The sequence below is a fragment of the Bombina bombina genome, chromosome 3 (genome assembly GCF_027579735.1).
Source record: "Bombina bombina isolate aBomBom1 chromosome 3, aBomBom1.pri, whole genome shotgun sequence".
Lineage (NCBI taxonomy): Eukaryota > Metazoa > Chordata > Amphibia > Anura > Bombinatoridae > Bombina > Bombina bombina.
This window is the reverse complement of record NC_069501.1, coordinates 41,619,456-41,644,065: the sequence shown is the minus strand read 5'-3', so window position 1 is coordinate 41,644,065 and position 24,610 is coordinate 41,619,456. Positions and strand designations below refer to the sequence as shown.

The 24,610-nt window shown below is 42.2% G+C and overlaps 2 protein-coding genes across 2 annotated transcripts in view; both read right to left on the bottom strand.

Annotated features, from left to right (window-relative positions):
- STXBP5L (syntaxin binding protein 5L) overlaps positions 1-24,610 on the bottom strand; it is a 1,275,950-nt gene that overhangs the window by 595,967 nt on the left and 655,373 nt on the right. The window contains exon 10 of the mRNA XM_053705139.1: positions 11,521-11,675. Coding sequence (XP_053561114.1) covers positions 11,521-11,675 — 155 coding nt within the window. The remainder of the gene's footprint in view (positions 1-11,520; positions 11,676-24,610) is intronic.
- LOC128652840 (solute carrier family 4 member 11-like) lies at positions 2,365-5,371 on the bottom strand. Its single transcript, XM_053705804.1, has one exon. The coding sequence runs from the start codon at positions 5,296-5,298 to the stop codon at positions 2,692-2,694; it is 2,607 nt and encodes an 868-aa protein (XP_053561779.1). The 5' UTR covers positions 5,299-5,371; the 3' UTR covers positions 2,365-2,691.

Genomic DNA, 24,610 nt, shown 5'->3' with positions numbered 1-24,610 from the left:
CCCCAACCTGTACCACGGGATATGCTATCCGTGGTAATGGCAGATGTGCAGGAGTACGTGATGGCACACAGTCCGCGGAATGCATCCTCCCGAGCAGAATCCATTTTGGACGCACTCAGCAACCCAGTAAGACCCAAAATCCCATACCATGCATTTAAAATGTTTTGTGAGGAGAAGGATGAGATTGATGGGTATTTACAGGATTTTGAGAGACTGTGCGAGTTACATGATTTGGAGCAGTCCGTATGGGTGCCGGTGCTAGCAGGCAAGCTAGCCGGTAGGGCAGCGGAAGCGTATCGCGCTGTACCCAGGGAGGACAGCAAGGATTACGCTAAAGTGAAGAGAGCGATCTTGGAAAGATATGCCATTACCTCAGAGGCATACCGGCGCAAGTTTAGAGGCCTGCGCAAGCCAGAAAGAGATTCCCATGCAGAGTGGGCCCACAAGCTGGATCAAGCATCTCAGGGGTGGATACAGGCCAGCCAAGCTACCACCATGGAAGAATTGCGACAACTGATGCTGTTGGAGCAATTCTTTAACGGCTTGTCCCCAGAAGCCCAAGAATGGGTGAGAGATCGAAAACCCCTCACCTTAACCGAAGCAGCCAGATTAGCAGACCAGCATTTTGATGCCAGGAGGCACCATGGACTACAGCCTAACAACGGACGGGCTAATATACAATGCCACACCTGCAAGCAGTGGGGACATATGGCACGTGAGTGCACCCAAAATCGGAGCAGACAAGCTTGGAACCAGGTCAGACAGAACCTGGCCCCAAGGGCGGCTGCTCACCATTACCAAACGGAGCCAGCCGCTCATGAGGTGTTGAGCACCCAAGCCGAGGAACCCCTGGGAATTCTGCATGAGGTGATGTCGGTCCAGGGACTTCGGGATTCGGGAGCTACTTTAACCCTGATAGCTCCCCATTTGGTGCCGGATACAGCACCCACTGGCGGATCCGTGGCAGTACGAGGGGCAGGGGGAGCAGTATACCGATTGCCCACTGCTAGAGTGGAGTACAGACCCCCAGTCACCCCAGCAGCTGCCAGTTACCAACCCCCGGCGCACCGCTATACCACACGGCCTCCGGCCACGAACTACCCTCAGAGAGCCCGGTTCAATTCGCGGGGCTACTCACAACCTATTCGGTGCTTTGGATGTAAGCAACTAGGGCACAAAAGACCAGAGTGTCCCCTAAACGCAGCGAATCAAGCACAGTCCTGGAGAAGACCCGCTGGCGGAATCCCACATAATCCTCAGCCTGTGGCCCGCTACGTAGAGGCGCCAGAATGCTGGGGCAGCCTACATGAAGCAGACCCCGTGCAAGCTGCCCACCGGAATAACCGGCAAGTTGTCTACGGGATACTGGTGCTACCATGACCTTGCTTCAAGAGAACTTGGTGCCTGAGAAACAGCACACTGGAGACACTGTGGCTGTGAGGGTAGCAGGGGGCACTGTGTTCCGCCTACCTGTTGCCAGGGTACATTTGGATTGGGGAGTGGGCGCTAGACTTGTGAATGTGGGGGTCAAGAAGGACTTACCTGCTGATGTTCTCCTTGGAAATGACTTGGCCCCCCTTGTTTCTGCCTATGCTCCCATGGATCCCGCTGATGTTAACCCTGTGACTACCCAAGCCCAGTCCCTCCGGGAAGAGACGCTTCCATGTTTGGGGTGGGGGCAGTACTGAGCCAAGTTGGAGCAGATGGCGGAGAACACCCCGTAGCCTACTTGAGCCGAAAGTTGTTGCCCCGGACATCCCCAAGCCGATCCGTTGGGATCAGACTGTGTATGCCGGCTTGGTTCTGGGGGAGCATTGTGGCAAACCTAGCCACTTCTGGACTATAACATAAGAAAGGTTGTCTATAGGCTGTATATTGTGCTATGTAGATGTGACAGACCCTTCTGTCAGCACTGAAAGAGTTAACTGTGTTCAGCTATTGTGCACTGTCATTAATGTTATTGATACACAGTCCATTGTTTAATCAACCTCAGAGAGCAGACCCTAGATGATAAGGAAAGACAAGTGTGTGTCTGTGTTTAAATTGTTATCAGCTTGAGCAAGGTATTCTATTGTATCATGTAAAAGGGCGTGTTCCCTCCATTCAATGTACAACATTCTTTCAACCCCCCTTCTGGGGGGGTCAGACCTGCATAAATACTGGGCATATGAGCCTTAATAAAAGTCATTCTGTTTAAAACCTGAAAACTGGCTGGGTTGTGAATTGCTGATTCCCTATGCAGGACATTGTTCCCTGGTGATAACCCTTGGTATCCGGTTGGTACCGTTACAGTATTGCAAGCTTAATTTGGAGAGAAAACACCACCATCCATTTTTTGGCCCGCACCATTTTTTGAAATGGCGGAAAGAGGATGGTTGTAGTCCAGGGTAAATAAACATTTGGTTCTTTCGAGATATAAAGTACTTTTAAAAATAAAACAATACACTTACAATTCAAAATGCAATAAAACAAAATTATCATCTTTGGGCTTTTCCAGTTATTACTGTAATAATGTTGGTTTACTTCTGTCTTTGAAAGAGTTCCAGTCTTGGCCTCGGCTTTGGTTAGTTCTCCCCTGTAAAGCTGTAACCATACAAATCCAGAGTCACATGTAAAAATAGATCTCCAATAACTGTAATCCATCCCGGCCAAGTTAAAAGATCCAGAAATCCCCAGAAAAAGAAATCCACATTAGTGCTCAGCATCCATAGCATCCAGATACTTTGATTCAATAATTTTGGGCAGTAGGTTGTATCTGATGGGTATCATCCCTATCATAATTAGAGGAAAGATCATCTTCATGTAGGGAAGCGGAGACATCCCAAAGCCACACAGGATAATGAGCTGAACAACTTGCAGGCCTGTGAAATAGTGGATTTTTCTTTGTGGCACTCTCCTGATGTAATGAGTTGGTGGGTACGCCGTCTGCTCTTTCAACAGTAAGACCACCCTCTCAAAGAGCTGGCTCCCATCAATCGAGGTCAGGGCAATATACAGGAAGAGGCCGTACAGCACAGGCTTGGGGATCCACTGAAGAGGGTACGGCAGGAGGAAGAGGGAAAGGCCCACCAGGATGTTTGCTACCAGCGATGTCAGACGAGTCTCCCTCACGCTCACAATCGTCTCATAAATATGTCCGTGCTCCACTCTCTCCTCCACATTGGCCAGTGCTCGGACGTGCATGGGTGAGTGTGGGAAGGCGGCATGTATCCAGGGCATCCCAAGAACAGACAGTCCTGTGTTAATAAGGGCCACAAGCAGGAGATCCCAGTGATAAGCAGTGCCTTTAACTAATCTGTTTTCTGGCGCATTTGTGAGAGATGCTACAATGTTCTGCTCTATGAAGAAAAGCATAGACAGCAAGAATCCCAGTCCCATCGCACTGGTTATGGAGCCCGTTGATAACGATCCGATATGAGACACCACAAACAAACTCTCAGTCTTGTAATTAAATTTAGCAATGTGTATTTCCTTGAAGAAATAAGAACCAATCACAGAGAAGGTGAGCACGGATATGGGAAGAGCGCAATCTGACAGCATTTCACGCACTCTTGAGTGCAGATAAGGGCTTTTCTTGAACTGGTAAAGCGTGTGACCCAACCAGAGTGTCCCAAACATCAGCATAAGGCTGAGGACAGCAGACTCTCTCCCGTGCGGATGGTCATCATGATCCATGCTATGATTCTGCAGCATTAGGGAGCTGTTGAAGGTTGAGTTTAGTATACTGTCAGGGGTGATGTTTAGACTGGGAAATGGTTCCACAGATCCCTTTTCATAGTATATGAGTGAGCCTGGAGTGTCGTCAACATAATACTTTTTGAAAATTTTGATAATCCCTTTAAGTGCGTCCAGCACAAATGTTATAGAAATGAAAAGTGCTATGATTTCTTCTGTTGACCTTTTTAAGAGCTTCATCAAGAGACTACAATTGAACAGAGAATACAGAATTAAAAAACAGCTATTCCACAGTCCAGTCCATGCATAAAACGCTTTAAAATCCAATTTGTAGTCATCGCAGATTCCTCTGATAACATTAATATATAATGCCAGAGGCGCCGTCGTTAAAAGAACAACCAAAGGCTGTCCAGCAAATAGCGCATAAATAACACCGCCAATGCATTGTCCAACAATGGTTTTTTGGACATCAATCACCCCTGCAGTGCTTTCATCGTTCAAAGAGCCAAATGCTATTGAGGGCAGGAGGCAGGCAAAGTACAAGAAAATCATAGTTGTAATGTACTTTCCTATGGCTTTGTTATTTCCAATTATACCGTCTGTAAAATCCAAAGGGTATACTGGTAATCTGCGTGCTATGTCATCGAATATTCCCTTCCCCACATTGAAAAATTCTTGCAGCTTCAGAGGTTTGTGGCTGTTGACCTTGTGGCTATCATTCACTGACGAATGCCTGTTTACTACTGTTAAGAGATGTCGCTGGTGCACTAAAGCTTCCTTAAACTCCTCTTCCGTTTTAGTTTCTAAAAGTTTCTGCCGAAAAGCGATGTCTGAAAACATGGTGGCAAAGGTTCTTCCAACTTCAGATGCAGTCTTGGTACTTTTCATTTTGGGAGGCGCCAGGACCAAAATTACAAATCGCACTTCACATGAATTTTCACCCCAATTCTGCGGCCTCTCAAGTCGGCTAATACAAACATGACGTCTCTGAAGGGACTTTATAGTGCAAATTATACAAAGCCAAGATTGCTGGTATTGAACCCCAGTGGCGGTTGCTGTAACTCCTTGAATCGTGTCAGAGAGAAGGTGAACATTTCCTTCCCTGGGAGCCCCAGAATCAGTAAATAAAGTGCTCATGATTTTATCAAAGTTACAGGTGGGCTCTGCATTCTCTGGGTCTTCCACAAAGTGCTTAAGCATCTCCCGAAGGACGTCATCCAAAGAGGTTGCTGTCTCATCCAGAATGATGCTAGCTTTGGCAAGGAAGCCATCCAAGTCCCGATGTGCCCGGACCTCTTCCTCAAAATTCTTTAACTTCAGGTATTTCCTTGATGTATGTAGTAATACGCAGCCCGAACTCTCGTTTTCCGCTGCAGCACTTTGTGGGCCTTCCAAGTTGACATTTACAAAAAACCTGATGCTCTCTCCAGAGACGATGGATGAGTGTACAGTGTCAAAAAGCTCCTCTCCTCCAACTCCTTCTTCCTCTTTGGGGTCACAGCCGTCATCTGTGTCACACTTATGGTAACCAGTCTCTTCAAAAAAGTATCCATTTCTGGACATCGCTGCCGGGGGGGGACTCTCACATGGCTGAAGGTGGAACACACGTCTTGCTGCTGCCATCTCTGCTTCCTCTTGTGGCTCCTCTCACCCCATCTTCACCATCTTGACACTTTAAGACTTTTTTTTTTTTTTTGGTGAGCAGACTAGCAGCCTCCTGCATAGGGAGGGGAGGTGACACTCTTTATTATTGTTTTTTGTGTGTCACTTCCCAGTTTGTTCTACTCTCAGCTCATCTAGAACATTCTGAACCAGTAGTGGACCTTCAGCCTTATGAAGCAGGTCCACTTCGAAGATTTCGGACTATTCAGAATCCTTTTGAATGTTACACTCTATAATGTTATGGATATGTTGTGTTGATTAATCTTTTTCTCTTATTAATAATTTTAGTGTTATGATGTTTTGATATTTCTCCTGGTTAACTGGTGAAAAAAGAAATAGACGGGTTGGGTTGGTCCTAACAACCTGTATTTAATACATTAAAAAACAATAGTACTGCCCTTAGCACTGTCCTCTAGATTCTGGTCCCTTGGGTTACTCTGTATATTGGGCTTCCTACCTCTACACCAATGACCCCATCCCGCTACTGGTGTTCCCTCCCCACCTCTTGCCCCTAATTGGTCCCCTCACTCCATTTTCAGGACCCATCTCTCGCCCACATAGTCCAGCTTAAACCATAATGATAGTTGGAGTTCCTACTCCCAGTTTCATGAACTAAAGGCTTCTACTATTTATCTAAGCTGGGTTGGGGGTGGGACTTGGGGGGGGGGTAACTTTTTGCTTGTTCTTTTACAAGTTTGCAATTTTTGTATGCCAACCCTCCTCACAGCTGTTGATTGTCTATAAACATGTTTCCCCTTGCATATCCTACACACATTTAGATTAGCCAGGGCCTACAAGTATTTTTCTTACCCTCTAATCTCCTGACTAACTACCCTTACGTCCTGTCTACTTAGAGCACGCTAATCCTGCACTTGATCTCCTTCTCCCGGTTACCACCCTTCCTTCCCCTGCCCCCTCCTTTTCTTGTCCCTTACCCTTCATTCCTCTGCCTTCCCCTTAAACCATCCTTCTGGCTAAGCAAAAAAAAAAAGTCAAGTGGTTAGAATAAAAGATACAATTGTGTGGGAACTCTTTTGTACCTAACCCTATTTCAGGCTAGCAATGATTTCAAACTGTTTACTAATTCTCTATTAGCCCAGGTGAAAGTGTGATTTGCTGTGAAAACTCTATAGTTATGTACATTATGGTTACTGTTTTATTGCTATAAGCAGTCTGCTGCAAAAGTGGTAATTCATAAATATTTTTCTTATAGCTCAGGAGCAACTAAGTGGGGCCAGTCTTTCTCTGCCTTCTGGCACCCCCACCCCCTGATTTGCTCTACTCATACTTCAAGATTAGAGCGCATTTTAGCTGTGTATAATTTATCACAGACCTTACAAATAACATAGTCGCTTTTAAAGTCTTTGATTTTCAATACAGATTGATCGGTAGGACAACTATCCTCTAGCCCATCTTCTCCCCCCTAACCTCTTCTCTCAACTCTCTCCCCCTCCCCCTATTTTTTTTTTTAAAGCACGCAATAGGATGTCTCTAAAAATAGCCACCCTAAATACGCAGGGTTTGAACTACCCCACAAAAAAAAGTCTACTTCTCAGGTATTTGCTAAAAACTAAAATTGCCTTTCTACAGGAGACCCATTTGCCCCAAGGGTCTGTATTCCCGCAAAACTCCAAATTATACCCTATTTGCCAAATGGCCTCTCACCCATCTAAAAAAACGAGGCGTGGCCATTATGATTCATAAGTCAGTGGCGTGTGAAGTACAACATATTGAAAGAGATCCAGAGGGCAGGTTCCTAATCATAGTTTGCACCGTAGATAGTGTTCAATATACATTGGTCTCTCTATATGCCCCGAAAACCAAGCAGTTACCCTTTCTGAGAATAGCACTTCCTTTAATTGATCAAATAAGTAGGGGAAATTTAATCATAGGCGGGGACTTGAACATGGCCTGGGACCCGTCCATTGATAGAAAATCTTCCACGCACAAAACTATAGACAGAGGAACTTCTTCCTCTTCCACCCTGTTTAGAACCGTAATGTTTCAACTCAACTTATACAATTCCTGGAGATGCCTCTCTCCCTCCAAGAGGAACTATACTTTCTATTCCGACCCACATTACTGTTGCTCACAAATTGGCTACCTTTTATGTCACTCTACCCTGATAGATAGGCTTCCACACCCCAAAATTACTATTTGTCTGTGGTCGGACCATGATATGGTCTCAGTAATTATTTCTAATACATCTCCACATCCCTTCCTTCCTGTTGGAGACTTGATCCCTTCATGATTGCTGGGCCACTATACACAGATACAGCTGAGGTTATATCTGAATTTCTCTCCATTAATCACAATTCACAAACTGATGATCCCACACTTTGGGCTGCCACAAAAGCTTTTCTATGAGGCCACTTTATTAAGCAGACTGCAACTAACCGCAAAAAACAAGGTAAATCCTTGTCTCAATTATACTCAGAACTCCGCATTCTGGAGCGTCACAATAAAAAGGGCCCAAATAGACAAATGGCAGAACAAAATGCTTCAAATAGAACAAAAATAAATCTCATTGAAGAAAACAGAGTTCAAGCTAATCTAACAGCCCTCAAGCAGTTATTCTATTATAAGAGTAATAAGGTAGATTGACTCCTAGCACATAAATTACTTATGCGCACCCAACAGAGGTGAATTCAGACAATCAAGTCACAAACAGGTCAGATATTCTCCCCGAAAGATATAGCTAGAGCGTTCGCACAATACTACGACACACTATACAATCTAGATAGGTCCCAGGAAAAGGATAAAACTCTGGTTCCTCAGATCAGACAATATTTCTCCTCTCTTAACCTCCCGACCCTGTCTGCAGATGATGCCCAAGGCCTCTCCTACCCACCCACCCACCACGGATGAACTTAAAAGTGCCATAAAAACTCTACAACTAAACAAAGCTCCGGGCCCGGACGGGTTTACAGCGTTATGCTATAAGATCCTCTCAGTACTTCTAACCCCAATTTTATTAAGATTTTTTAACTCGGCCTTCTCAGAGCGTGCCCTTCGGCCCAAATTTTTGGAGGCATCAATCCTTACGCTGCTTAAAGAGGGAAAAGATCCCTCTTTGTGTGAGAGTTATAGGCCAATATCATTAATTAATGTAGATATTAAGCTTTATGCTAAGATATTGGCCACTAGACTAAAAAGATTCCTCCCAACTTTTGGTTAACACGGAGCAGGTGGGCTTCATTCCGGGCAGGCAGGGTCCGGACAATACACAACGCCTTCTTAATATCTTCTCTGAGGTATCGGACATGGGGGTTTCCCTTCTCGTGCTGTTGATGGACGCAGAGAAGACTTTCGACAGGGTGAGGTGGGAGTATATGTTTACCACCCTCCAAACATTTGGCCTAGCAGATACATTCATAAAAGCAGTCCCTGTACTCTTCCCCCACTGCCACGGTCTGTGGTTTGGGCTTTTGCTCAGATGTAATTAGTATAAAAAACAGAACTAGACAGCGTTACCACTTATCTCCACTGCTCTTTGATCTTACCATAGAACCTTTGGCTGCAGCAATAAGAAACACAACACAAATACAGGGCCTCGCATTGCATGATACCCACCAGAAATTAGCGCTTTATGCGGATGACCTGACCCTTTTTATTACAGAGCCAGAAAAATCTCTCCTCACTTTGTTTGACTTTTTGGATTTGTTTGGGAATCTCTCTTATTACAAACTAAATTTAGGCAAAGCGGAAGCCTTTCCCCTGAATTTACCAGACTCTACTTTAACCTTCATTAAAAGAAATTATAAATTCCAATGGTCTATGTCAGGACTGAGGCACCTGTGAGTGTTTCTCTCCCATGACATTGACACTATAGTGCTTAAAAATTTCAACGCCCTACTCTCTATTCTCCAACAAGATTTGAATACTAGGAGGTATGATGAGATCTCGTAGTTTGGCAGAATTGTGGCTGTTAAAATGATGCAGTTAACAAAATTAACGTATTTATTTAGATGCCTCCCCATTAAGATCCGACTCTCTCTAATAAATAAATTTCAAGCAGTAATAAATCGGTATGTCTGGAACAGGAAGCGTCCACAAATAGCGGCCACTCTCTTACAGCATCCCGTACTCACAGGAGGTTTAGGACTCCCGATTATCAGGCTTTATTACGAAGCTGCTTTACTCTCCCACATCTCGGAATGGAACACATCTCACGCCACCCCAAAATGGCTAGAACTAGAACAGGCATGTCCCTACATGTCCCTGTTAGATCTTCTCTGGATTCCCTGATATTGTGCTTCTGATATTCCCATTCACAATAAGATAGTGGCTCACTGCAGGGACTCCTGGCTACGTCTCTGCCACTTCCCTCTAGTATCTCCCCACCCCTCTCCATGTCACTCCATAAAAGGGCTCCTCTATGGTCTCACGTTCTCTAGCCATGCCACGAGACAAGCTCTATCTAACCTCAAACTTATCAACTTTTTCACTGAGATTGACCAACCTCCACATGAGGCTTTGGTGGATGTCCTCGCTATTCTGCATAAATTCCAGTTTGACTTTATGAGGCTCAGATCTAAAATGAAATCTTGGGGATTCCTCACTAGTCGCCCTAGGCCTTTAACTCCATGGGAGAGCTGTTTGACAACAGCCACTCACCATAAGTCCCCTTTATCACATAATTATCAATTTCTCCTCAACGCATTGACACTGACTAAGACCAGGCATATGTCTAATTGGGAAAAGGACTTGGGGGAAACTTTCTCTGAAAAAGGTTGGACAGCCGCAATTTTGCATACCAAATCCTCCATACACTATACAACTCTATATGAACTCTATTATAAGCTTCTCACTAGATGGCATTAAGTCCCACTCAAATTACATAGGATGTTCCCTGATTCTTCTCCCTTATGCTGGAGAGGGTGCTCGCTGACAGGTGACCAATTTCACATCTGGTGGTCCTGCCCAATCATTAAACATGTTTGGGCAAAACTGCACACTCTCTGCCTCACCCTGGGGTTAGTGGGGGACCTACCCCCTGAGGTCGCACTCCTCCACCTAAATCTCCAACACCACCGTGCCTGTTCACACTCTTTTGATCACAATCCTGATGGCCGCAAAGCTCACAATTGCGAGAAACTGGAAAAAACCCAATGCTCCACAGTGGCAGGCATTGGTATATTTAATTACCTATTTTAAGCTCACATCAACAAACAGACTGGTATGCCCGGATATGGGAACCTTGGGAAACCGGTGATTCTAAGATACTCTCCCTTTGATGGGGTAGGTACAATCACTGCTCTCTCCCTTGAGATAGGAAGGGATCTGTGTGGTCACCCCTTTGTCTCCTTTGCATTTACCAATCATTTCTGACCACAGATAGTTTGCCCACAACTTTTCTCCACTATAATCAGGCCCGATCGGGGCTCTACACTTATTATTCCCAGACCACCTAACTTCACTTCATACAGAGACCACAGGCCCAATGGTGGCTACTGGATTACATTGTCTACTCGATTTCTGCTATTTTCCCAGATCATAATTTAACAGTTAAATTAGGTATCTTTCAGCATTGTGAGTCTGTATTGTATAAAAAGCTCATTTATGTCAGTATGTGGTGGGTGGTCCTGATCTCGGAACTCCGATCGCAGTTATACTACCTGTATATGCTCATATTATTGTTAATTTTGTAACTTTTCCTATGATTCCTCAATAAAAAAAAAAAAAAAAAAGAATTGATCTGAAATCAATTAAAAAAAAATCTTGGATATTATATGTTTTAAGATACAAATTTAAATTGATTGGAATGGGGGCCAGGGTTGTACATAAATAATAAATCCATATCATTAAGGACTTATTGATTGTGACACAAAATTAAATGTAAGATAAACTGGCATATGTGCAGTACATAAATAAATATAAAAGCTGAATAAAAAAAAAGTGAATCAAAAGGTTATGAAATTATATCAATAATGTGCAAAACGTGAAGATGAATATAAGTCATCCAAAACATGCGTATCTGACAGAACATTGCTAAATTATAGACATTTTCATTTTCTTTGTGGAACAAGTTAAATAAATAATATATATATATATATATATATATATATATATATATATATATATATATATATATATATATATATATATATATATATAGCTGCATTGGGGATCTTATCTTTCCATATCACATTTTATACCAGTAAAACCAAAAACAGTTCTTACCATTTGGGTATGGCGTCTCACATAAGGTTAAAAAGTCCACGATAGGATGATCCATTTCAAGAACAGTAATTGCTTTTCCATGCATTATAGTCAAACTTTGTCTTCTACAGGCTTTGTCATATGATAATCCACCAGAGAAAATGATAAACGGTTCACTAAAAGAACAAACCAATCAACTTGTAGGTATATAAAAAAAATATTTAGTGTGAAATGCATAAAAATGTGATCACTTGATATCAGGGTAAGACACATCATGCTCATATAGTGTAATACATTATATTTCAGAATTTAACATATAATCAATCAGTTCACATCTTTCTTACACATTTTGCTGTATTTTCCAATATTCTTCACCAAACAATGTTATTCATTTGCAAGAGCACTAGATGGCAGCATTATTTACTGCCATTTAGTGCTCCAGATGCCAACCTAGGTTTCTCTTCGACACGGATTAAAGCAAACTTAATAATAGAAGTAAATTGGAACCTTTTTTGAAAAGGTTTGCTCTGTCTAAATCACAAATTATTATTTTTTATTTTTTTATTTTCATATCTCTTTAAAGGAACAATGAATGCAGTAGAAAAAAAAAAAAGCATGATAAAAAGACAATGCAATAGCAATTAGGGGTAGATTTAACAAGCAGCAAATGCTGCTTTCTACGCCCAAAGTTTACTGCTGCTCCTTAACTTGTCCGCCACCTTTTAATCGGGATGCTAGATTGGCCGCTAATGTGCAGGGGGTGGGATTGCACAAGCATTTCACAAGAAATGCTTGTACAATGTTAAATGCCGACAGTGTATGCTGTCTGCATTTAGCTATGTCGGTCAGATATAATTCGCTACAGTGAATCATGTCCGCCCGGCACTTGATAAATTGACCACTGCTCCATAACTTGCCTGCCTGCTCTGAGGCCGCGGACAGAAATCAACCCGATCGAATACAGTATAAGAAAAAAAAAAAAAGATAAAAGTCCCATTCAAAAGATGCGTTAAACAGTTGTGGTTAAAAAATAATACTTGCCATAGTTTATAAGCCACCATATAGTGATAGAAAAATAGTACGCAGTCTGCCCATCCTGACAAACTAAAAGATTAATTCAGATAGTTTAGCACTGGTGCAGATGGAAACCGATTACAATAGTTAATTATGAAAGTCACAATTGTGCGATCTGTTAAAAACAAAATGTATGCTTACCTGATAAATGTAGTTATTTCCGGATATGGTGAGTCCACAACGTCATCGTTTACTGTTGTGATTATCACTCCTGGCCAGCAGGAGGAAGCAAAGAGCACCACAACAAAGCTGTTAAGTATCAGTTCCCTTCCCACAAACCCCAGTCATTTGACCAAAGGGAAATGGAAAAATAAACAATACAAAGGTGTAGAGGTGCCTGACGTTTAGTCAAAAATAACTGTCTTAATAAAACAGGCGGGGTAATGGACTCACCATATCCGGAAACAAAGAAATTTATCAGGTAAGCATAAATTTTGTTTTCTTTCCTAAGATATGGTGAATCCACAACATCATCATTTACTGTTGGGAATCAATACCCAAGCTAAAGGCAACACAGATAACTAGGCAGGGAGAAACAAGACAGGCAAACTTAAACAGAAGGCACCACTGCTTGAAAAACCGTTCACCAAAAAAACATGTACACCAAAGTTAAAACATAATAAACTGAGGCAAACATCCCCAGTGCCTGCAAAACTGCCATAAAATAAGCCGTTAACTTAGAAGGCTGATTGTATATTTAGACAGAATTAACTGTCAAAGTGCCAAATTCTCCTATATCAAAACAGGGAAAGAAATAGGCACTTACCTCAAAAATCTGTCCAGCAGCAAGACAGCTCACTTGGTATGAGAGGGGCTTTCTACCTCACATGGACATGTGGAAAAAAGAAAAGGCTGAGTAAACTTACTCAAACTTTCAACCAAGGGCAGCATGAAACTATTTAGGAGGCCCAGTGGGGATTATACCCCACAAGTTCACAAATGCTTAAAAGCTACCACTTGCTCAACTGAAGAGACTGACATGGACTACAGCTAAACCCCTAAGAAAACCAGAGCAAACTTGCTCTGCTTAAAGGGACAGTCAAGTCCAAAAAATAAAATTTTCATTATTCAAATAGGGCATGTAATTTTAAACAACTTTACAATTTACTTTTATCACCAATTTTGCTTTGTTCTCTTGGTATTCTTAGTTGAAAGCTAAACCTAGGAGGTTCATATGCTAATTTTTTAGACCTTGAAGGCCGTCTTCTAATCTAAATGCATTTTGACAGTTTTTCACCACTAGAGGGCATTAGTTCATGCGTTTCATATAGATAACATTAAGCTCATGTACGTGAATTTACCATGGAGACAGCAGTAGAAAGGGAGGGATAAAATAAAAAGAGCTATTTCCGTTGAAAAAATTAAATCCACAAAAAAAATATAAAAAAAATATATAAAAAATAAGTCTTTCTCATAAATTTCAAGAAAAAAACTAAAATCATAAGCAGAAGAATCAATCTGAGACAGCTGCCTGAAGAACTTTTCTACCAAAAACTGCTTCAGAAGAAGCAATTATATAAAAATGGTAAAATGTAGTAAATGTATGCAAAGAAGACCAAGTTGCTGATTTGCAAATCTGATCAACTGAAGCTTCATTCTTAAAAGCCCAAGAAGTGGCGACTGATCTAGTAGAATGAGATGTAATTCTCTGAGGCAAAGACTGTCCAGCCTCCAAATAAGCCGTGTGAATTAAAAGTTTTAACCAAGATGCCAAAGAAATGGCAGAGGCTTTCTGACCTTTCCTAGGACCAGAAAAAACAACAGACTAGAAGTCTTCCTGAAATCTTTAGTAGCTTCGACATAATATTTCAAAGCTCTTACAACATCCAAAGAATGCAAGGATCTTTCAAGAGTATTCTTAGGATTAAGACACAAGGAACAACAATTTCCCTACTAATGTTGTTAGAATTCACAAACTTAGGAAGAAATTTAAACGAAGTACGCAAAACAGTCTTATCCTGATGGAAAATCAGAAAAGGAGACTCACAAGAGAGAGCAGACAATTCAGAAACTCTTCTAGCTGAAGAGATAGCCAAAAGAAACAACACTTTCCAAAAAAGTAGTTTAATATCCAAAGAATGCATAGGCTCAAAAGGAGGAGTCTGCAAACCCTTCAAAACCAAATTAAGACTCCAAGGAGGAGAGGTTGATTTAATAACAGGCTTGATACAAACCAAATCCTAAACAAAACAGTGAATATCTTGAAGTTTAGCAATCTTTCTATGAAATAAAACAGAAAGAGCAGAGATTTGTCCTTTCAGAGTATTTGCAGACAAATCTTTATCCAAACCATCCTGAAGAAACTGTAAAATTCTAGGAATTCTAAAAGAATGGCAAGAAAAACACCATGAAATATAGTTTTTTCAAACCCGATAATAAATCTTCCTTGAAACAGACTTACGAGCCTGTAGCATAGTATTAATCAGTCAGAGAAACCTCTATGACTAAGCGCTCAATTTCCATACCTTCAAGTTTAGCGATTTGAGATCCTGATGGAAAAATGGCCCTTGAGACAGAAGGTCTGGCCGTTAAGGAAGTGGCTAAGGTTGGCAACTGGACATCCGGACAAGATCTGAATACCAAAACTTGTGAGGCCATGCTGGTGCTATCAGAAACACATGCGATTGTTCCATTATGATCTTGGCGATCACCCTTGGAAGAAGAACTAGAGGCGGAAAAATGTAAGCAGGTTGGTAAAACCAAGGAACTGCTAACACATCCACCATCTCCGTCTGAGGAAGGACGAACAAAAGAGGCCCCTTGAAAAAAAACAATGATGGTCCAACCACCAGGACAGAGAGAGTTGAATGTTGGGATTTAAGTATATCAATTGTGATATCCGAGTATAATCCCTGCACCATCGATTCAGTACGCAAAGCTTCAGAGGTCTCTTATGAAAAAGGAGCAAAGGGGATCATGTCCGATGCTGCAGTCATGAGACCTAAAACTTCCATGTACATAGCCACTGAAGGAAATGATCGAGACTGAAGGTTTCGACAGGCAGACACCAATTTTATTTGTCTCTTGTCTGTTAAAGACAGAGTCATGGACACTGAAACTATCTGGAAACCAAAAAAGGTGACCCTTGTCTGAGAAATCAAGAAACTCTTTAGTAAATTGATCCTTCAACCATGTCTTTGAAGAAACAACACAAGTTGATTTTTGTGAGATTCTGCTAAATGAAAAGATTGAGCCAGTACCAAGATATCATCCAAATAAGGAAACACTGCAATACCCTGCTCTCTGATTACAGATAGAAGGGCACCGAGAACTTTTGAAAAGATTTTTGGAGCTGTTGCTAGGCCAAATAGAAGAGCAACAAATTGGTAATGCTTGTCTAGAAAAGAGAATCTCAGAAACCGATAGAGGTCTGGATGAAACGGAATGTTAAGATACGCATCCTGTAAGTCTATTGAGGACATGTAATGACCTTGCTGAACAAAAGGCAGAATAGTCCTTATAGTCACCATCTTGAAATTTTTGGACCCTTACAAATTGATTAAAAAACTTTAGATCCAGAACTGGTCTGAAAGAATTTTCCTTCTTCGGGACAATGAATAGATTTGAAAAAAAAACCCAGACCCTGTTCCAGAAGTGGAACTGGCAGAATTACCCCTGAAAGCTCTAGATCTGAAACACACTTCAGAAAGGCCTGAGCTTTCACAGGATTTGTTGGAAGGTGAAACTTATTCGATACCCCTGAGAGACAATATTCTGAATCCAATGATTCTGAACGGAACCTGCCCACATGTCTTGAAATAATTTCAATCTGCCCCCCACCAGCAGAACAGGATTGAGGGCTGCACCTTCATGCAGTCTTGGGGGCTGGCTTTGGTTTCTTATAAGGCTTGGATTTATTCCAACTCGAAGATGGCTTCAATTGGAGCCAGAGTCCTTAGGGGAAGGAGTGGTTTTCTGTTCTCTAGTCTGATGGAAGGAACAAAACCGATTAGAAGCTTTAGATTTACCTTTAGGCTTTGTACCCTGGGGCAAAAAAACTCCCTTCCCCCCCAGTAATAGTGGAAATAATAGGATCCAACTGGGAGCCAAACAAATGATTACCCTGGAATTATAGAGATAGTAACCTAGATTTAGATACCATGTCAGCATTCCATTATTTGAGCCATAAAGCTCTTCTAGCTAAAATAGCCAAAGACATAGATTTAACATCAATCTTGATGATATCAAAAATAGCATCACAGATAAAATGATTAGCATGCTGAAGCAAACAAACAATGCTATGCAAATCAGAATCTTTTTCCCTATGTGCTAAGCTATCCAACCAAAAAGTTAATGCAGCCGCAACATCAGCCATAGAAAACAGAATTTATGCTTACCTGATAAATTACTTTCTCCAACGGTGTGTCCGGTCCACGGCGTCATCCATTACTTGTGGGAATATTCTCTTCCCCAACAGGAAATGGCAAAGAGCACAGCAAAAGCTGTCCATATAGCCCCTCCTCAGGCTCCGCCCCCCAGTCATTCGACCGACGGTTAGGAGAAAAAAGGAGAAACTATAGGGTGCCGTGGTGACTGTAGTGTATAGAGAAAGACATTTTTCAAACCTGATTAAAAAACCAGGGCGGGCCGTGGACCGGACACACCGTTGGAGAAAGTAATTTATCAGGTAAGCATAAATTCTGTTTTCTCCAACATTGGTGTGTCCGGTCCACGGCGTCATCCATTACTTGTGGGAACCAATACCAAAGCTTTAGGACACGGATGAAGGGAGGGAGCAAATCAGGTTACTTAAACAGAAGGCACCACGGCTTGCAAAACCTATCTCCCAAAAACAGCCTCCGAAGAAGCAAAAGTATCAAATTTGTAGAATTTGGCAAAAGTGTGCAGAGAAGACCAAGTCGCTGCCTTACATATCTGATCAACAGAAGCCTCGTTCTTGAAGGCCCATGTGGAAGCCACAGCTCTAGTGGAGTGAGCTGTGACTCGTTCAGGAGGCTGCCGTCTGACAGTCTCATAAGCCAATCGGATAATGCTTTTCAGCCAGAAAGAAAGAGAGGTAGCCGTAGCTTTATGTCCTCTCCTCTTACCAGAGTAAACGACAAACAAAGATGAGGTTTGTCTAAAATCCTTAGTTGCTTCTAAATAGAACTTTAAAGCACGAACTACATCTAAATTGTGTAACAAACGTTCCTTCTTTGAAACTGGATTCGGACACAGAGAAGGAACAACTATTTCCTGGTTAATATTCCTGTTGGAAATAACCTTCGGAAGAAAACCAGGCTTAGTACGCAAAACGACCTTATCTGAATGGAACACCAGATAGGGTGTATTACACTGCAAAGCAGATAATTCCGAAACTCTTCTTGCAGAAGAAATAGCAACTAAAAACAGAACTTTCCAAGATAGTAACTTGATATCTATGGAATGTAAGGGTTCAAACGGAACCCCTTGAAGAACTGAAAGAACTAAATTTAGACTCCAAGGAGGAGTCAAGGGTCTGTAAACAGGCTTGATTCTGACCAAAGCCTGTACAAAAGCTTGTACATCTGGCACAGCTGCCAGTCGTTTGTGTAACAAGACAGATAAAGCAGAAATCTGTCCTTTTAGAGAACTCGCTGACAATCCCTTATCCAAACCTTCTTGGAGAAAGGAGAGGAATTTTAATCTTACTCCAGGAGAATCCCTTGGATTCACACCAACAGATATATCTCTTCCATATTTTATGGTAAATCTTTCTAGTCACAGGTTTTCTGGCTTGGACCAGAGTATCTATCACTGAATCTGAAAACCCACACTTGGATAAAATCAAACGTTCAATTTCCAAGCAGTCAGCTGCAGAGAAACTAGATTTGGATGTTCGAATGGACCTTGTACTAGATCCTGTCTCAAAGGTAGATTCCATGGTGGAGCCGATGACATATTCACCAGGTCTGCATACCAAGTCCTGCGCGGCCACGCAGGAGCTATCAGAATCACTGAGGCCTTCATCTGTTTGATCCTGTCTACAAGCCTGGGAAGGAGAGGGAACGGTGGAAACGCATAAGCTAGGTTGAACGACCAACGCGCCACTAATGCATCCACTAGAGTCGCCTTGGGATCCCTGGATCTGGACCCGTAGCAAGGAACCTTGAAGTTCTGACGGGACGCCATCAGATCCATGTCTGGAATGCCCCATAATTGAGTCAACTGGTCAAACACCTCCGGGTGGAGCTCCCACTCCCCCGGATTGAAAGTCTGACGACTCAGATAATCCGCCTCCCAGTTGTCTACTCCTGGGATGTGGATTTCAGATAGGTGGCAGGAGTGATCCTCCGCCCATTTGATGATTTTGGATACCTCTCTCATCGCCAAAGAACTCCTTGTTCCCCCCTGATGGTTGATGTAAGCTACAGTCGTCATGTTGTCTGACTGGAATCTTATGAATCCGGCCTTCGCTAGTTGAGGCCAAGCCCGGAGAGCATTGAATATCGGTCTCAGTTCCAGGATGTTGATCGGGAGAAGAGACTCTTCCCGAGACCATAAACCCTGAGCTTTCAGGGAATCCCAGACTGCGCCCCAGCCTAATAGACTGGCGTAGGTCGTGACAATGACCCACTCTGGTCTGCGGAAACTCATTCCCTGAGACAGGTGATCCTGGGACAACCACCAATGGAGTGAGTCTCTGGTCATCTGGTCTACTTGAATCTTTGGAGACAAGTCTGTATAGTCCCCATTCCACTGCTTGAGCATGCACAGTTGTAATGGTCTTAGATGAATTCGAGCAAAAGGAACTATGTCCATTGCTGCAACCATCAACCCTACTACTTCCATGCACTGAGCTATGGAAGGCTGCAGAATAGAGTGAAGAACTTGACAAGCATTTAGAAGCTTTGACTTTCTGACTTCTGTCAAGAAGATCTTCATTTCTAAAGAATCTATTATTGTTCCCAAAAAGGGAACTCTTGTCGACGGAGACAGGGAACTCTTTTCTACGTTCACCTTCCACCCGTGAGATCTGAGAAAGGCTAGAACAATGTCTGTATGAGCCTTTGCCTTGGAAAGAGACGACGCTTGAATTAGAATGTCGTCCAGATAAGGTGCCACTGCAATGCCCCTTGGTCTTAGAACCGCTAGAAGGGACCCGAGCACCTTTGTGAAAATTCTGGGAGCAGTGGCTAGTCCAAATGGGAGAGCCACAAACTGATAATGTTTGTTCAGAAAGGCGAACCTTAGCAACTGATGATGATCTTTGTGGATAGGAATATGTAGATACGCATCCTTTAAATCCACGGTAGTTATATATTGACCCTCCTGGATTGTAGGTAAAATTGTTCGAATGGTTTCCATTTTGAACGCTGGAACTCTGAGAAATTTGTTTAGAATTTTTAAATCCAGAATTGGTCTGAAAGTTCCCTCTTTTTTGGGAACTACAAACAGATTTGAGTAAAACCCCTGACCTTGTTCCACAGTTGGAACTGGGTGTATCACTCCCATCTTTAACAGGTCTTCTACACAATGTAAGAATGCCTGTCTCTTTTGGTTTGAAGATAAGTGAGACATGTGGAACCTTCCCCTTGGGGGTAGTTCCTTGAATTCTAGAAGATAACCCTGAGAGACTATTTCTAGTGCCCAGGGATCCTGAACATCTCTTGCCCAAGCCTGAGCAAAGAGAGAGAGTCTGCCCCCTACTAGATCCGGTCCCGGATCGGGGGCTACCCCTTCATGCTGTTTTGGTAGCAGCAGCAGGCTTCTTGGCCTGTTTACCCTTGTTCCAGCCTTGCATTGGTTTCCAAGCTGGTTTAGTCTGGGAAGCGTTACCCTCTTGTCTAGAGGCTGCAGAGTTGGAAGCCGGTCCGTTCCTGAAATTGCGAAAGGAACGAAAATTGGACTTATTCTTAGCCTTGAAAGGCCTATCTTGTGGGAGGGCATGGCCCTTTCCCCCAGTGATGTCTGAAATAATTTCTTTCAATTCTGGCCCAAAAAGGGTCTTACCTTTGAAAGGAATATTAATCAATTTTGTCTTGGAAGATACATCCGCCGACCAAGACCAAGCCAGAGCACTCTACGCGCCACAATTGCAAACCCTGAATTTTTCGCCGCTAATCTCGCTAACTGCAAAGCGGCGTCTAGAATAAAGGAATTAGCTAACTTAAGTGCGTGAATTCTGTCCATGACCTCCTCATATGGAGTCTCCCTACTGAGCGACTTTTCCAGTTTCTCGAACCAGAACCACGCCGCTGTAGTTACAGGAATAATGCACGAAATAGGTTGAAGGAGGTAACCTTGCTGTACAAAAATCTTTTTAAGCAAACCCTCCAATTTTTTATCCATAGAATCTTTGAAAGCACAATTGTCCTCAATGGGAATGGTCGTGCGTTTGGCTAGTGTAGAAACCACCCCCTCGACCTTAGGGACTGTTTGCCATGTGTCCTTCCTGGGGTCGACCATGGGGAACAATTTCTTAAATATAGGAGGAGGGACAAAAGGTATGCCTGGCTTCTCCCACTCCTTATTCACTATGTCCGCCACCCTCTTAGGTATCGGAAAGGCATCAGGGTGCACCGGGACCTCTAGGAACTTGTCTATCTTGCACAATTTTTCTGGAATAACCAGATTGTCACAATCATCCAGAGTAGATAGCACCTCCTTAAGTAATGCGCAGAGATGCTCTAATTTAAATTTAAATGTCACAACATCAGGTTCTGCCTGCTGAGAAATTCTTCCTGTATCAGAAATTTCTCCATCTGACAAACCCTCCCTCACTGCCACTTCAGGTATGACAGATAAATTATCATCAGCGCCCTCCTGCTCTACAGTGTTTAAAACTGAGCAATTGCGCTTTCTCTGAAATGCTGGCATTTTGGATAAAATATTAGCTATGGAGTTATCCATTACTGCCGTCAATCGTTGCATAGTAACAAGCATTGGCGCACTAGAAGTACTAGGGGTCGCCTGCGCGGGCATAACTGGTATAGACACAGAAGGAGAGGATGCAGAACTATCCCTACTTCCTTCATCTGAGGAATCATCCTGGGCAACCTTACTAAATGTGACAGTACTGTCCTTACTTTGTTTGGACGCCATGGCACAATTATCACATACATTTGAAGGGCGAACCACCTTGGCCTCCATACATACAGAACATGATCTATCTGAAGGTACAGACATGTTAAACAGGCTTAAACTGGTTAATAAAGCACAAAAACTGTTTTTAAACAAAACCGTTACTGTCTCTTTAAATGTTAAACAGGGCACACTTTATTACTGAATATGTGAAAAACTATGAAGGAATTATCCAATCTTTACCAAATTTTCACCACAGTGTTTTAATGCATTCAAAGTATTGCGCCCCAATTTTCAAGCTGTTAACCCTTAAAATGCGGAAACCGGAACCGTTTGCAATTTTAACCCCACTACAGTCCCAGCCACAGCCTTTGTTGCGACTTCACCTATCCCAGGGGGGTATACGATACCAATTCAAGCCTTCTAGGAACGTTTTCAGTGGATACCAGACCCTCTCACATGCAGCTGCATGCACTGCACTCAAAAGAAACTGCGCAATAATGGCGCGAAAATGAGGCTCTGCCTACTACAGTGAAAGGCCCTACCTGACTGGGAAGGTGTCTTAACTAGTGCCTGGCTATAAAAACGTTCCCCAAATAATAAAAAGTGTGAAATCCACTTCAAACTTTAAATAATAACTTAAATAAACAATCGATTTAGCCCTTAAGAGTGTCCACCAGTTAATAGCCCATAATAAGCCCTTTATTCTTTCTGAGTCTAAGAAAATGGCTTACCGATCCCCATGAGGGAAAATGACAGCCTTCCAGCATTACACAGTCTTGTTAGAAAAATGGCTAGTCATACCTTGAGCAGAAAAGTCTGCAAACTGTTCCCCCCAACTGAAGTTCTCTGGGCTCAACAGACCTGCGTGGGAACAGCAATTGATTTTAGTTACTGCTGCTAAAATCATACTCCTCTTTTAAACAGAACTCTTCATCTCTTTCTGTTTCAGAGTAAATAGCACATACCAGTACTATTTCAAAATAACAAACTTTTGATAGAATAATAAAAAACTACAACTAAACACCACATACTCTTCACCATCTCCGTGGAGATGCTACTTGTTCAGAGCGGCAAAGAGAATGACTGGCGGGCGGAGCCTGAGGAGGGGCTATATGGACAGCTTTTGCTGTGCTCTTTGCCATTTCCTGTTGGGGAAGAGAATATTCCCACAAGTAATGGATGACGCCGTGGACCGGACACACCAATGTTGGAGAAATAGCAGGTCTGAGAATATAGCCAGAATGTAAATAAGCTTTCCTTAGATAAGATTCAATTTTCCTATCTAAAGGATCCTTAAAAGAGGTACTATCTTCCATAGGAATAGTAGTACGCTTAGCAAGAGTAGAAATAGCCCCATCAACGAATACAACTTTTTAAACTTTGAAAAAGGAACAAAAGAAGTACCAGGCTTAGACCATTCCATAGCAATCATGTCAGAAATAGCATCAGGAACAGGAAAAACCTCAGGAGTAATCACAGGAGGTTTATAGACAGACTTTAAATGTTTACTGGATTTATTATCAAGAGGTCCAGACTCCTCAATATCCAAAGTTAACAACACTTTTAACAAAGAATGAATATACTCAATCTTAAAAAGATAAGTTGATTATCAGTGTCAATGTCTGAAGTGGGATCTTCCAAATAAGAGAGATCCTCATCAGAGGTGGATATATCAGTATGTTGTCAGTCATTACAAATTTGATCAGTATTATGAGAAGTTTTAAAAGAACTGTAACGTGTATTTGAAGGCGGTATAGCAGCCATAGCCTTCTGTATCGCATCAGCAATATAATTTTTCATATCAACAGGGATATCATGCACTTTAGATGTTGAAGGAACAACAAATACTGTACTTGCACAAACAGAAACCTTTTCTGCATGCAAAAGCTTCTCATGACAACTGTTACATACTACAGCTGGATATATAATCTCCACTAGCTTACAACAGATACACTTAGCTTTGGAAAAACTGGGTTCAGGCAACATGGTTCCTACAGCAGCTTCTGAGACAGGATCAGATTGAGACATCTTGTAAAATGTAAAATAAAAAATAACATTTAAACAGAAATATCTTATTTCCACATATAGCAGTTTCAGGAATGGGGAAAAATGCAAATGCTAAAATTGACAAAAAAGCAAATAGCATAGCCCTCTGAGCATAAAGAAGGCAAGAAGCATATAGGAAGGGGGGTAAAATAAATGAAAAAAATTTGGCGCCAAGTATGATGCACAATGCAAAAGGAAGTTGAAAAAAAAATTGGGGGGCTCCAACAAACACAATTTCGCGCCACACAACCTTGCGTCAACTAATACGCAGGAAATGACGAACTTGTGTCATTACAGACGCACATTCACGCCAAAAAAATTCTCACTCCAAGAATGACGCAATAAATAACAGCATTTTGCGCCCTTGCGAGCCTAATTTGCCTGCAAGTTTTCAAAAGAAAAAAGACTATACCTGTGTAAGACAAACTTCCTAAAACATGATTCCCATGAAGAAACTGCCAGACTGCAAAGGGAAATATACATAAACCTGACTCATGGCTAATATAAGTAAAATACATATATTTAAAACTTTATATTAATACATAAAGCACTAAACCATAGCTGAGAGTGTCTTAAATAATGATACATACTTACCTAAAGACACCCATCCACATATAGCAGATAGCCAAACCAGTACTGAAAATCAGAAGAGGTAATGGTATATAAGAGTATATCGTCGATCTGAAAAGGGAGGTAGGAGATGAATCCCTACGACCAATAACAGAGAACCCTTTAAAAGATTCCCAGCGAGGGAAACAATCAAATCAAATAGGCGATACTCTCTTCACATCCCTCTGACAAACACTGTACTCTGAGAAGAATTGGGTTTCAGAATGCTTAGAAGCGCTTATCATAGAAGAAATCATAAAAATCAAGCACAAACTTACTTCACCACCTCCATAGGAGGCAAAGTTTGTAAAACTGTATTGTGGGTGTGGTGAGGGGGTGTATTTATAGGAATTTTTAAGGTTTGGGAAACTTTGCC